Source organism: Hemiscyllium ocellatum, chromosome 22 (genome assembly GCF_020745735.1).
Source record: "Hemiscyllium ocellatum isolate sHemOce1 chromosome 22, sHemOce1.pat.X.cur, whole genome shotgun sequence".
Taxonomy (NCBI): domain Eukaryota; kingdom Metazoa; phylum Chordata; class Chondrichthyes; order Orectolobiformes; family Hemiscylliidae; genus Hemiscyllium; species Hemiscyllium ocellatum.
In genome coordinates this window covers 56,042,983-56,056,657 of record NC_083422.1, presented here as the reverse complement: position 1 = coordinate 56,056,657, position 13,675 = coordinate 56,042,983, and the positions used below count along the sequence as shown (strand labels likewise).

Sequence of the window (13,675 nt, the reverse complement as noted above, 5' to 3'; positions counted from 1 at the left end):
TCCACATCCGTTCTTCGCCCGACCTCACAGCGGTCCGCCGAACCTGCGAGTTACGTCACAGAATGTTGCGCTGGTGCGTGACGTCACCAGTTTGCTGGGTGGGCAGGTTCAGAAAAGGAAGGGGGTGGAGACGTACAGGCCGTGCGCTGATTGGTCAGGAAGCTACCGCCGGAGGAGGGAAGCAGTCAAATTGATACTTTGTTTTGCAGCGCCCGATGGGCTTCAAAGTAACAAATAAAAGATACAGTAACTCTTCAGGTACGTGCGTAACTTTGTTGCAGTCTTTTCCTTTCTTTCCTCGCTGCTTTATTCCCCCCGCTAGTAATGCTTGGAGCCGCGTGGTGCTGTCACTCCCTGGCTGCCCTGCCTTGTACTCGTGTCACCCACCGCGAACACTCACTTGCTGCTCCTCAGTTCCCCTCCTCATTGCAACTTTCAGTCACTGAGTGATTGCAACTTTCTGTCACGATCGCTCGACCGACAGGCGGCAAATTAATGATTGCAGCTTTCTATACCGATGCATTCAGCGGGCCGCGTAAGCTCATTTCGATTCGTGCAACAATTGCTTGCCACTTGTCACATTGAAGACTTGCATTGCTATGGTGCCTTCCACGACCTCCGATGTGCCAAAGTGATTCAAAGCGAGTTAAAAATCACATAACAGCAGGTTATAGTCTAACAGGTTTGTTCAGAAGCACTAGTTTTCGGAGCGCTGCTCCTTCATCAGGCAGCTGTAGAGCAGGACCATAAGACACAGAATTTATAGCAAAAGATTACAGTGTCATGCAACTGACATGATGTCAGTGTAGAACAGTATGGTGCTGGAAAAGCACAGCCTGTCAGGCAGCATCCCAGGAGCAGGAGAATCAACATTTCGAGCATACGCTTTACAGGAATATGATATATTAAACAAACCTGGATTGCTATTGAGTCCTTCACCTTTTAAAATGGGTTGCAGGTCTCGGTTCATTAATATATATATCCCAGAACATTTTTTTAAGTCACATTCTGGAGATAACGTAAGGTTGTGTAATTTTTAACTTTGCCCACCCCAGTCCATCACCAGTTCCTCCACTTCAAAGTGAGTGTAGTACTTTGGGGGTGTGGTTATTGTTGGAATATAGGACATGCACCTGTCAATTTGCACGCCCATAAACAGCAATGTGATAATAATAATTTCAGTCATGTCATTAGAGTTAATTCCATGGGTCTTCTTGAAACGATGCTTTAAAAGGCCAAATAGTATCTTCGTTTAATGCCTTGTCTGAAAAAGGGTACCTCTGACAGAACAGTACTCTATTATTAATAAGGCATTTGAGCACTCGACTGAACTTTTTGGTCAAAGCTTTGACTTAAAGCCAAAATCATCCGAAACATATGTGAGAGTTTATATAATTTGAAGTGTTTACTTGTGTTTGAATATTCATGGAAAATAATTTTGAACTTAATGATTCAATTTCTTTCTGATAATTGCTTGATATGCAATCTCTGTCCTTTATTAATATATGAATGGTCAGCGTTTATTTTTTAAACTAACTAGTGTTTATCAATGATCACTAAATAGGTAGTAGTCTTTTTATGTTCAGTTTTTGTTTACATATTTATGGCCATTAGCACTCTCAAGAGTTTGATGGCAAAAGTCACATTTCTTTAACTTTATGGGAACATATTTAACTAGGGTAGCCTGGTGAGATATTGCATCACATTGCACTGGATACAATAGGTTTTGTTTTGTGCCCGTCTGTGGGATGCTGTGATCGTATAGTGGTTAGTACTCTGCATTGTGGCCGTAGCAACCTCGGTTCGAATCTGAGTCACGGCAGTAACTGCTCTATCTGCCCCAATTTTTGGTAGGCTTCTGCAAAAAATACGGAGGTATGGCATTGAGGGGGAGTTGGAGGTTTGGATTAGGAATTGGCTGGCTGGAAGAAGACAGAGGGTCGTAGTTGATGGTAAAGGTTCATCTTGGAGTGCAGTTACCAGCAGTGATCCGCAAGGATCTGTTTTGGGACCATTGCTGTTTGTCATTTTTATAAATGACCTGGAGGAGGGGCTAGAAGGTTGGGTGAGCAAGTTTTTGGATGATACAAAAGTCGGTGGAGTTGTTGACAGTGAGGAAGGACGTGGCAGGTTACAGCGGGATATAGATAAGCTGCAGAGCTGGGCAGAAAGGTGGCAAATGGAGTTCAATGTCGCTAAGTGTGAAGTGATTCACTTTGGTAAGAGTAACAAGAAGATGGAGTACTGGGCTAATGGTCGGATACTTGGTAGTGTGAATGAGCAGAGGGATCTTGGTGTCCATGTACACAGATCTCTGAAAGTTGCCACCCAGGTAAATAGGGCTATGAAGAAGGCATATGGTGTACTGGCTTTTATTGGTAGAGGAATTGAGTTCCAGAGTCCTGAGGTCATGTTGCAGTTGCATAAGACTCTGGTACGGCCGCATCTGGAGTATTGTGTGCAGTTTTGGTCGCCATACTATAGGAAGGATGTGGAGGCACTGGAACGGGTGCAGAGGAGGTTTACCAGGATGTTGCCTGGTATGGTAGGAAGATCGTATGAGGAAAGGCTGAGGCACATGGGGCTGTTTTCATTGGAGAAAAGAAGGTTTAGGGGTGACGTGATAGAGGTGTACAAGATGATTAGGGGTTTAGATAGGGTTGACCATGAGAACCTTTTTCCACGTATGGAGTCTGATATTACAAGGGGGCATAGTTTTAAATTAAGGGGTGGTAGGTATAGGACTAATGTTAGGGGTAGATTCTTTACTCAGCGAGTCGTGAGTTCATGGAATGCCCTGCCAGTAACAGTGGTGGACTCTCCCTCTTTATGGGCATTTAAACAGGCATTGGATAGGCATATGGAGGAAAGTGGGATAGTGTAGGTTAGGTGGGCTTGGATCAGCGCAACATCGAGGGCCGAAGGGCCTGTACTGCACTGTATTTTTCTATGTTCTATGTTCTATGTAATGAAACCAATGCACTTTCTGCTTTTGAACAAGTGCTAATTGTTCGCAGTGACATCTGGACTCTGCTGCGAAATGTCAAGAAACTTCATGTTCCATATGCAATACATCTTTCTCTAAACTCAGGTTACATGGCCACTGCTCGTCACTGTACAGTGTGTAAATACTTTTCTCCAAATGACCTTCTTAAAAGACATGAACTATAATTTGAAACTGCAGAGTACCCAATATACATGACATATAAAGAAATCCTCCCTTACGAACAAAAACTGTTCATTTGTTTTAATCTGTCCCATTTTATGTGTCTCAACACAGGAATATAATTCATAGTCTTTAAAGTGTTTGGATCTTTTATTGGTGTATATGCAAGTTGTATTGCCTGTGCTGCTGGCACCTGCTCTTTCTTAGATTCAGTGGCTTGAGAGAATGTAATTCAGTTTGCAGGAATGCCCTGAAGGCAAATGAAACAAGTTCTCCTCGTTACATGAGGATTTCTCCAAGCCCTGTCTCACTGGCATCACGCTGCAGGGTGACTTCATCACTGCCATTGTAGTAACTCAGCCCTTGCCGTGTCACTAGTTGTTTGATGCGAATCAAAGTGGCTTCTTGCCCTCTGCTCCAATGTCACTCCGTACCCTTTGCAGTGAAGCTTGTGGAGAGGTTCTCTAACCTTACTGAGGGTGCAAAGCAAAAATCCAACAAATTGTTGCACTGTTTTCACCTCTCTTAATTTCTGCAGAATAAAGAGTCAAGAGGAGCTAAGGGTCTGGATGGGTTGCTATTCAGAGGGTCGGTGTGGACTGGTTGGGCCGAAGGGCTTGTAGCCACACTGTAGGGAATCTAGTCTAATCTAATCTAATTTGTCATTTCTACTATATACAACTGATACAGTAAAAAGGAGACAGCGTTCCTCTAGGACCATGGTGCTACATGGACAATGACCCATTTCAGTCATTTTCAATTGCATTTCTTCCTCTTCAGCTTCAGGTTCATCTGACACGCTTTCACAGTCTCACTGCATTGGATGCCAATCGTGGCTTCTGATGGCTTCTTCCTTTGAATCTCCATAGGTAATCCACGATAGTGTCCACTGTGGGAAGATCACTGACTAACTTGTGCTTTCTTCATTGACACTGTCCCAGAGCAGTGTTTATATCAAAGGGCAAACCCAGCCAGTGTACCTCCCGACTGGCATTCAGAATGTCATCAGGAAATTGCTTCTTGCCTGTATTACCATCTCTAGGATGGTAAGGGCCTTCTGAGTTGAAAAATTGAAGCAAAAAATCTTCCATGTTTAGGATGAAGATTTGAGATTTATGTATCATTGATGTGCAGTCTTAGTTCATGCCCTAGCTTCCAGGATAATTAGTAGCGCAGTGAATGACAGGGCGAATATGGACAGATGAAAGAGAGAAGTGAATGGAGAAAAATCACAAATGTTGTCAAGCATGATAATGTATCTCCATGGTCTTACAGGAAGACATTGTATAGATGGTACTTACACTCCTGTCCATTCAATTTGTTTGAAACCTGTAGTTATAGAGTCATGGAATTATACAGCATAGAACCAGACCCTTCGGTCCAATTCGTCCGCATCCACCAGACATCCCAATCCAACCTCTCGTCCATTTGCCAGAATTTGGCTCACATCCCTCTTAAACCTTTCCTATTTATATATCCATCCAGATGCCTTTTAAATGTTGTAATTGTACTCACCTCCTCCACTTCCTCTGGCAGCTCGTTCATACACGTATGAGAAAGTTACCCCTCAGGTCCTTTTCAAAATCTTTCCCTTCTTGCCTTAAGTCTATGCCCTCTCATTTTGGACTCCCCTTCCCTGGGCAAGGATTTTTAGCTATTCACCCTCTCCATGCCCCTCATGATTTTATAAACTTGTATAAGGTCACCCTCTCGGCTTCCATCGTTCCAGGGCAAATAGCCCCACCCTATTCAGCCTCTCCCTATAATTCAAGCCCTCCAGTCCTGGCAACATCCTTGTAAATCTTTTCTGCACCCTCTCAAGTTTAACATAGCAAGATGACCAGAATTGTATGCAGAATTCTAAAAGTCACCAATGTCCTGTACACCAATGTCCCATTCTCTTAATGTTGGCAAAAGTGAGGACTGCAGATGCTAGAGAGTCAGTATCTTCACCTCTGAGGTAGAGGGAGACAGGATCTTCTCTCAAAGGGGGTGAGGAGCTTGATGTCAGGAAAGCCCCACACATGCAGGCCCTTTCCACTCTGTAGTGGGCTTTCCTCTCATTGAAAGCGGGAAAGGGAGAATTGAGTGAGAGGAAAATCGGCAATATAGCTGCTCACAGCCCTGCAGGGAATTGGAAGGTGATGGGTGTCATAGTTGGGGGAATGGAAAGCACAGAGGCCTTGCTGGGCTTGGGATATGGGAGGTTGTGGGGAAATGAGGTTATCTGTGTGGGGGGAGATGTTGAGGGCAATAGTGAGAGTGGCAAGCATGAGTCTCGATAGATGGTGGTTACATTAGTAGAGAGAGTAATTGTGAGGTTGCAGAGAGAAAGCTGTGGCATTTAACCTTATGGAGTGGATCGTTGATCTTTTATTGGATATTTCTTCCGGACCCACGGAGACCATATTGACCAGGATGGCAACCTCATACCAGGCTGTCCAGAGTTGGTGGCATGGCTTCCTCTGCCAGTCCTGCTGTGGACCACCCCAAGCATCAGGCCCTCCAGGTCCATGTCAGAGAATCACAGTGACATTTTCCTTTCATCTAACAGCTTACAAATGTACATCTATCTCTGAGCGGGGGAGCTTTGGGATACCAGTGATCTTTGGGGCACACAACAGCCTTTTAAAAGCGACAGGATGCCAGGGATCCTAGTCTTTTGGCAGACATCCAGTGATGAGTTCTCCTGGGATTGGCGAGTGGTGTGATGGGGTTAGAATTGGGTGAGAGGGCTGCCTTGGGGTCGATACTTAACGAGATAAGTTTCCAAAGATATGACGAGAGATCCAAGGAATTTCACGAGACTGACACTTAGCCAAAACAACTTGCGATTCAGCCCTGCATTTATCGTTGATATTTAAGTGATGAACATTGTCCAGGGCACTAAGTTAATTTCTACTTCTCTTCCCTAAATGTTGCCATGGGATCTTCCACAAGTAGATAAGGAATCAGTTTAAAGTCGCACTTGAAAGATGCGCAATACTGCAGCAAAGCTTCAGTCAGGATTATTTGATCAACTCTGCAAAGTGGGACCTGACACCACATCAGGACTTCTTAATAAGTGAGCTACAGTAGGCACTTTTAGACCAATAGATGTGGGAACAGAAACTAGACCATTCAACTTATTGAGTCTGCTCCACCATTCAATCATGGCTGATAGGTTTCTCAACTCCATTCTCCCACTTTCTCCCTGTAGCCCTTGATCCCCTTGGTAATGAAGAACTTATCTATCTCTGTTTTAAGTACAGTCAATGACCTGGCCTCCACAGCCTTCTGAGGCAATGAATTCCACAGATTCCCCAATCTGTGGCTGAAGAAGTTTCTCCTTATCTCGTTCTGAAAGGTCTTCTCTTTACTCTAAGGCTGTACCTTCGGGTCCTGGTCTCTCCTGCCACTGGTTCTGAAATTAACATATCCAACCAGAAAGAGAGTTCATGATATAACTACATTCATCAAACACTCAGGTTGAGCTCGGCATTTATTTGTTAAAAATGATTGCCTTTAACCGATGGCTTACGCAATGTAAACTATTTGCTACATAAATAATCAATTTTAAAAAGTCCAAAGTGGGTTATCCAAATGTACAAAGTCTATTAAATAGTTGTTAGCATCCCAATCTCAGACAAAACATTTTAATCTCCACTAACGTGCATAAGTGATTTGTCTGACAATCAGAACTGCTCAGTTGAGTTACTGTCTGTGCAACCTGATACCAACCATCTGTTGTGCTTTTAACAGCCGTGATTTATTTTGTGGAACTGATGGTATTTTTCAGAATTAAAGTTCTGCACCTTATTGACCCTGACCTACGTCATGCAAACATTCTACTGCAAGTTATACAAATACACCATGGCTTGCTTTTCTCTCTTTCACACACAAGCATTTATTGGCTGTCCTTAATTGCCCTCAAGAAGTGGTGGTGAGCTGCCCTGTAAAACCACTGCAGTCCATTTGGTCTACATAGACCCTCAATGCTGTTAGGAAGTGAGTTCCAGGGTTTTGACCCAGCGATACTGTAAGGATGGTGATATATTTCCAAGTCAGGTTGGGAAGTAGCTTGGAAGGGAACTTTCAGATGATGGTGTTCCCATCTATCTGCTACTCTTGTCCTTCTAGAAGACAGTATTCATGGGTTTGGAAGGTGCTGTCTAAGGAGCCATGGTAAATTGCTGCAGTGCAACTTGTAGCTGATGCTACTGAGCATCAGTGGTGGAGGGAGTGGATGATTGTGGATGTAGTCTGTCCTAAGCGGTGTCAAGCTTCTTGAGTGTTATTGGAGCCTCACCATTCCAGACACGCAGAGAGATTCCATCACATTCCTGACTTGTACCTTGCACATTGTGGAGATGTTTAAGGATAGAATTCCAGGCATAGGGCAACAGAGGCTCGATCATTGATACTGGGGAAATGGGAAATGGAATGCAACATTGCCTTGCTTGTAAGGAACAAATGAAGACAATGTTACTCAACACTTGACTGGAACTACAATCCTGTTAAAACCTTCCCTGAGCAGCCCTCTGTGGAGTGATTGGCCATCCCTAGAGAGCCTTGTACAACTGCTCATTTCAGTACAGCTAATGTTAAGAATTCTGAAGCTGCCCTACTCTGAGAATGCATTAGTATGGAAGCAATAGGGGAAGAAATATACAATTCTATAGTATCGGTAATTTTAATATTCCTTTATTTTACTGTAAGGATAAAGATAGAACTTTTTTCACACTGTATTGCTTTTCCTTGTCTGACAAGCTAGAAGCTGAAGGGATAGAAGCAGATTTAAACCTTTGATCTAAACTGCTCTACAATAATGGCCTGGCTTTTGCGGCAACGCTTGCTGTTCACTTCAGAGAAAACTACCTTCAAAGATCTCGACTTCCTTTTCCCAGCATCAGTTTGAATGTGCCATCAAGTCACGAGGATGTACAGGTGTGCAGCAAAAGTTATAGTCATCATGCAGGATAAGCAACCAATCACACTGAAGTATTCTCACAGACAGTATTGCAGCCAGTAAACCACACGTTCACATTTAATTTTAAATTTTACCGTTAGAAAAATAAATTATTTGACATTTCCACATCGGATTAATGTAAAAGATAAAATATCAGAAACTTCTTAAAATTGTGCAACTTTCTTAATGGAATAATGTGAGGTTCAATAATTATCAAATTTTCTTTCAGCCTCAGTGAATTGTTCGCAGTAATTATAAACTTAGCAAGCTCTTAAAATGCCAGTTATGCCTCATTTTAATAACAAGTAACTTTTTAAAGGTTTTTACAGTGAAATTACTGCCATTCAAGAGCATTTATCATCAATCCAGTGACTTCAATTAGATTGCAGTCTGAAGAAGCATCAACAGTTGAGTCATTCCTAATCTCATGCTATCAGTATAACCTGATGTTCCCTTCTCCCTCCCGTGTTTATGTCACCTCCCTTTAAATACATGTACGCTGTTTAATTTAACCACCCCAGTGGTAACAAGTTCCGCATTCTTTTGCTGCTGCCTTGGTAAAAGAATTTGCTGTTTTGCTTTTGCAGACTACCCTATATGAATGGGGGAATGGAGAATCACTGACAGCAGCATCTGGATTTCTGCATTTTAACTGCTCATGTGCAGGCTCCAGAAGTTGCTGTCAATTCCAGAGAAGTAATGATGGTGAATGCTGACAGTTTTGCCATTATTACTGCTGCTGAAACCAGATCATTAGATTTTAACGTTGAAAATCTATGCCGGTCTGTTTTAAGAATTCCACATTCACAGGCTAGGAAGTTTTAAATGATTTAGCACCGATCACTGATTATATGCCTCCTGTTTACAGCCGTAATAAAATGTCATGAGCTTGATCAGGTCAGTACATTTTGTGAAAATGAGGAAAGATTCCTCCTCGTCAATGTGAAGCAGAAATTATCTTCAACAGATAATGCTATCATGGAGTCAGTAAGACTTCGGTGAGGTAGAAATAACATTCGCATGTAGCTGGTTTGAAAGTCATTTGCGCAATCACTTATGGCTCAGGACTCCAAGAATTATATTGATAGTGCAGTGTTGAGTATCAGGGACAGAGACAATTCAACGTAAACTCCTTACAGGATCCTTATCCAATATGTAATGTGATTGAAGAGACTCAAGGGGCTGAATGGCTTACTCTTGTTCCTGTGTTCCTCTATGAACATATGAATGATGAGCAACAGTGGGTCTCTGGGCATCTTGAATTGCTGCACCATTCAGTGCAATCAAAGATGATCTGAGTGTGATCTCAACTCCACTTTCCCATCTGCCCCGATATCCATTGACTTGCCTGTCAATCCAGATTCTCTCAGCCTCTGTTTTAAACCTATTCAGTGAACCTGCCTCCACTACTGTGTGAAGTGGCGACTTCATCAGCTTTTCAATGCCCTGTAGGAAAAAATAATTCTGCCCATCTCTATCTTAAATGGGAGACCTTTTTATATTTAAACCAAGTTCTCTGCTTGTAGTGTCTCCAATTAGGGGTGTTCTAATCTCAACCATTAGGTGTAGCAGAGCTGGCCTTTATGCATAGGGGTTAAAATGTCATTCAGTTAGTGATTAATGGTCTTCCAATTGTTCCTGCTGAAAAGCCTGCTTGAGTTGACTGTGTAGGAGATCCAGCACAGAAATGAGCCAATGGTTCAAACAAACCATGTCAGCGTTTATGTTCCTTTCTTCTGTTTTTCCATCATCAGCATAGCCCTCTATTCCCTCCTCCTTCACATTCTTTGGCTACCTCCCCTTTAAATCAGGTGGACAATTGGCTAAATCACTCCTTGTGGCAGCAGGTTCCACGTTCTCACTATCCTCTCTGGGTAAGTACATTCCTTCTAAATGCCTTATTTTGTTACTTGCTGATGATCCTTAAATTGAAGGGCCCCTAGTTTTGTGCACCCACCAGTGACAATATTCATCCAGTATCTGCTCAGTTTAAATACCTCTTTTAGGTCACCCTGTCTGCCTTCTCTTTTCAAGAGAAAAGAGACAACCATTTTGTCCTTTCATATGGGCGAGGTGTGTCATAGTGGTAATGTCACTAGATTGCTCAGCCAGACACTCAAGCCAATGTTCTGGGAAGTTGGCTTTGAATCCCGCTATAGCAGATTGTGAAATATGAATTCATTAAATTGTGGAATTAAAATCTAGTCTAATGGCGACCGTGAAACTGTTGTCAACTATAGTAAACACCCAGCTGATTCCCTAATGTCCTGGCCTACACGTGACTTCTGTAGGTCCACAGATGATTCCTGACCCACAGAAATGTGGTTTATTTTTAACTGTCCTCTGAAATGGTTGAGCCAAGCCATTCATTTCAAGGGAAATCAGGGATTAGCAACAAATGCCGACCTTGCCTGTGATGGCTACATTCCATCAGAAAAGAAAGAAATTACACTGAAGAATCACAGGGGTTGAAACATCAAAATAGGCTCTTCGGCCCATCAAACCTGTGTCAGTTAAAACAACCACCTAACTATTCCACTCCAATCGTCCAGCACTTGGCCCATTGTCTTGTATCCTTTGGCATCGCATGTGCACATCTAAATACTTCTGAAATGTTATGAGGATTTCTACCCCAACCCACCCCCCCCCCCCCCCCCCCCCCGACAGGCAGTGAGTTTGAGATGCCTGCAGCCTTCTGATGGTTTTGTTAAAAAAATTGTATGCCCTGCATTTTGGGGCGGCGCAGTGGCTCAGTGGTTAGCATTGCTGCCTTACAGCACCAGGGAGCAGGGTTCGATTCCACCCTCGGGCGACTGTCTGTGTGGAGTTTGCATGTTCTCCCCGTGTCTGCGTGGTCTGGTTTCCTCCCACAGTCCAAACATGTGCAGGTCGGGTGAATTGGGCAATTTAGATTGCCCATAGTGTTAGATGCATTAGTCAGAGAGAAACGGGTCTGGGTGGGTTACTCTTCGGAGGGTTGGTGTGAACTTGTTGGGCTGAAGGGCCTATTTCCACATGTAGGGACTGTAATATTTCTGGTATCATCTAGTAAATGTTTCTTGTGTATTCTTGACGTCTTGGACATTAAGAGCTCTTTGAGGTTGGTTTCAGACAGAACTCAATTCCAATATGTCCTGTCTACTTGCCTATTCAGCATTGTAACTCTATCCTGGCAAAAGTCAGTGCTCTCAGGAAAAGTAAGGGCATGATTTGGAGGATCATATTGTCTACTCAATATATCATTGGGTCCTAAATGCTGCAATATTTTAGAAGTTAAATAGACCATTACTTTGACAGCATCTTACTTCTTTTTTGTGGGATTGTCTTTAATCACAATGTGTTAGTACACTCATCAAGACAAATACAGAGAGATTGACTGACCTTATTCTGTAATGTGGGACTGAAATTCAGTATGAACCCATGTGGATTTAAGATTTCAGTCAGGTGATGAATAATGGTAACCTTGTTTTTGTTGCACTGACTCCACAGCTAACATCTACAGCACTTTATTTTACCAGTAAAATTGGCAATTTCCTTGAGAGGATGAGGATCATTAGTACAAGAAAGCGATTGTAAGGGCTTTGCTGGGGATGGCGTGGGGGTGGGGGGGGGAGCAGAGATATTTAGTTGGAGCATTATCAGGATTCAGTTGAGGGAACCTTCATCCATCACAAACCCCAAACCCAAATGGAAATGGCAGATGCTGAAATTGAGCCTCTGAATTGACATTCGTGTCGCAAATAGAAATAATGATTAACAGGATTAAGTGTAAAAGCAGAACGGCTTTTCCCAGTGAATATAACGATTGACCATAATAATTGTTTCGTAGTGTAGAGTTGAATATTGCTGAAAAATACACAATTTTGCACAATTTTGCCTTGCAGTAAGGACAATCCACAAGAAAAAGCAACGTAAAGGGAAAATACCATTTAATCTGTATGAGAAGAGAATCCTGATTAGTTGGCAAGTGGATTCTGATTGATAGAAGTGTTGCGATGGATAGTGCACCAGTTAGGTGATGACTGACAATTAGGGTTAGGGTTAGGAGTCATTGAGTCATCCAGCGTGGAAACAGGCCCTTCGGCCCAACATGTCTATGTCGACCAAGTTTCCTAAACTGGACTAGTCCCATTTGCCTATGCCTTGCCCATGTCCCTGTAAACTTTTCTTGTGCATGTATTGTCTGAATGTTTTTTTAAATGTACTCGCCTCTGACAGCTCGTTCCATATCCACATCATACTCCATGTGAAAATGTTGCCATGCATCACCAAGCTCAATTCACCAGTGTCAGCATGATTTCATGAAGGGCAAGTCATCCAAAGATCCACAAGATGGATTAGCCATGGTTAAAGTAGGGTTATGGTTATGGGTGTGGGTCTGGGTGAATGTACTTCGGAGGGTCAGGGTAGATGCGATAAGCAGAATGGCTGCTATCTGTACTATAGGGATTCTCACTCCTTCCAATCGAAAATCTAAGGGGATTGAAAATTCATTGTAATAGTTAACCATGGTACAGACCTTATTCTACAAACATCTGTGATCCACCTGGTGCTTCATGAACATTCCTTCAGAACAGATCAACACTTTCTCACATCAACCTGATGAGAAATGTATCACACTTAACTAATGGATGTAGGGTACTATTAAGATGAAGCATTTTAGAACTAAACACATTTTATCTTCCAGGTTTGAAAGTGCCAAGATGTCAGGAAGTACAGTGGATCTCTCTAAATTTAACATTGATGCACCTCGTTGGGATCAGACAACTTTTGTGGGCAGGCTTAAGCACTTTTTCAACATCACAGATCCTCGCACGGTGTTAGTATCAAATGCAGCCCTCGATAAAGCCAAGGACCTGGTTGACAGTTTCAGGTATGCAATTGAAACATTTCATCAGGTTGTTCCAGTATGATAACATGGTCACCGTGGATCGATCACTGGTCAGCTCGTTAAAATCGGCAATTGGCCGAAAGAGGGACAAGAATGCAGAGGAGCTGACATTTTCTGATCTTCATGGTGAGATGATATATTTACTGATGGGATTTACAAAATATCTTCACTGCAACTGAATAAAGAAAAATAGATAGGGTGGTTTGTGTGTGGAATGAACTGCGTGAGAAGTGGATAGATGTGTAGATGCGAATACAGTTGCAACATTTAAAATCCATTTGCATAGGTACATGAACAGGAAAGGTTTAGAGGATATTGGCGAAATGCAGGCAAATAGAACCACTTTAGTTTGGGAAACTTGGTCAGCATGGACTGGATGGACCGAATGGCCTGTTTCCATGCTGTGTGACTCTATGTTTATATTGTACCCACCATGACACTAGGTCATCCCAAAGTGCTTAAAATCCAACTGAATACTCTGGAAGCATCCAGCAGGACAGTTGGCATCTGAGAAAGAGGAAGAGAGATGATATTTCAACAAAACTTGAAATAGTAATTTCCAACATTTCGTAAGCAAGTGCAGAGCAGGGATCAGAAGGGAAGCAGAAAGGGAGGGCTAGCTGGAGGAAAGAACAAAGGCAAATTATTAAACAATTCTTCAGAACTGACT

At 42.7% G+C, this 13,675-nt stretch overlaps 1 protein-coding gene across 2 annotated transcripts in view; it reads left to right on the top strand.

Moving 5' to 3' along the window:
- Positions 1–163: 163 nt before the first annotated feature.
- sfxn2 (sideroflexin 2) overlaps positions 164–13,675 on the top strand; it is an 82,904-nt gene continuing 69,392 nt past the window's right edge. For both annotated transcript variants that reach the window (XM_060842510.1, XM_060842511.1), the window contains exons 1-2: positions 164–258; positions 12,802–12,987. In XM_060842510.1, the coding sequence (XP_060698493.1) occupies positions 12,818–12,987 (170 nt within the window). In that variant the 5' untranslated portion in view covers positions 164–258; positions 12,802–12,817. The remainder of the gene's footprint in view (positions 259–12,801; positions 12,988–13,675) is intronic.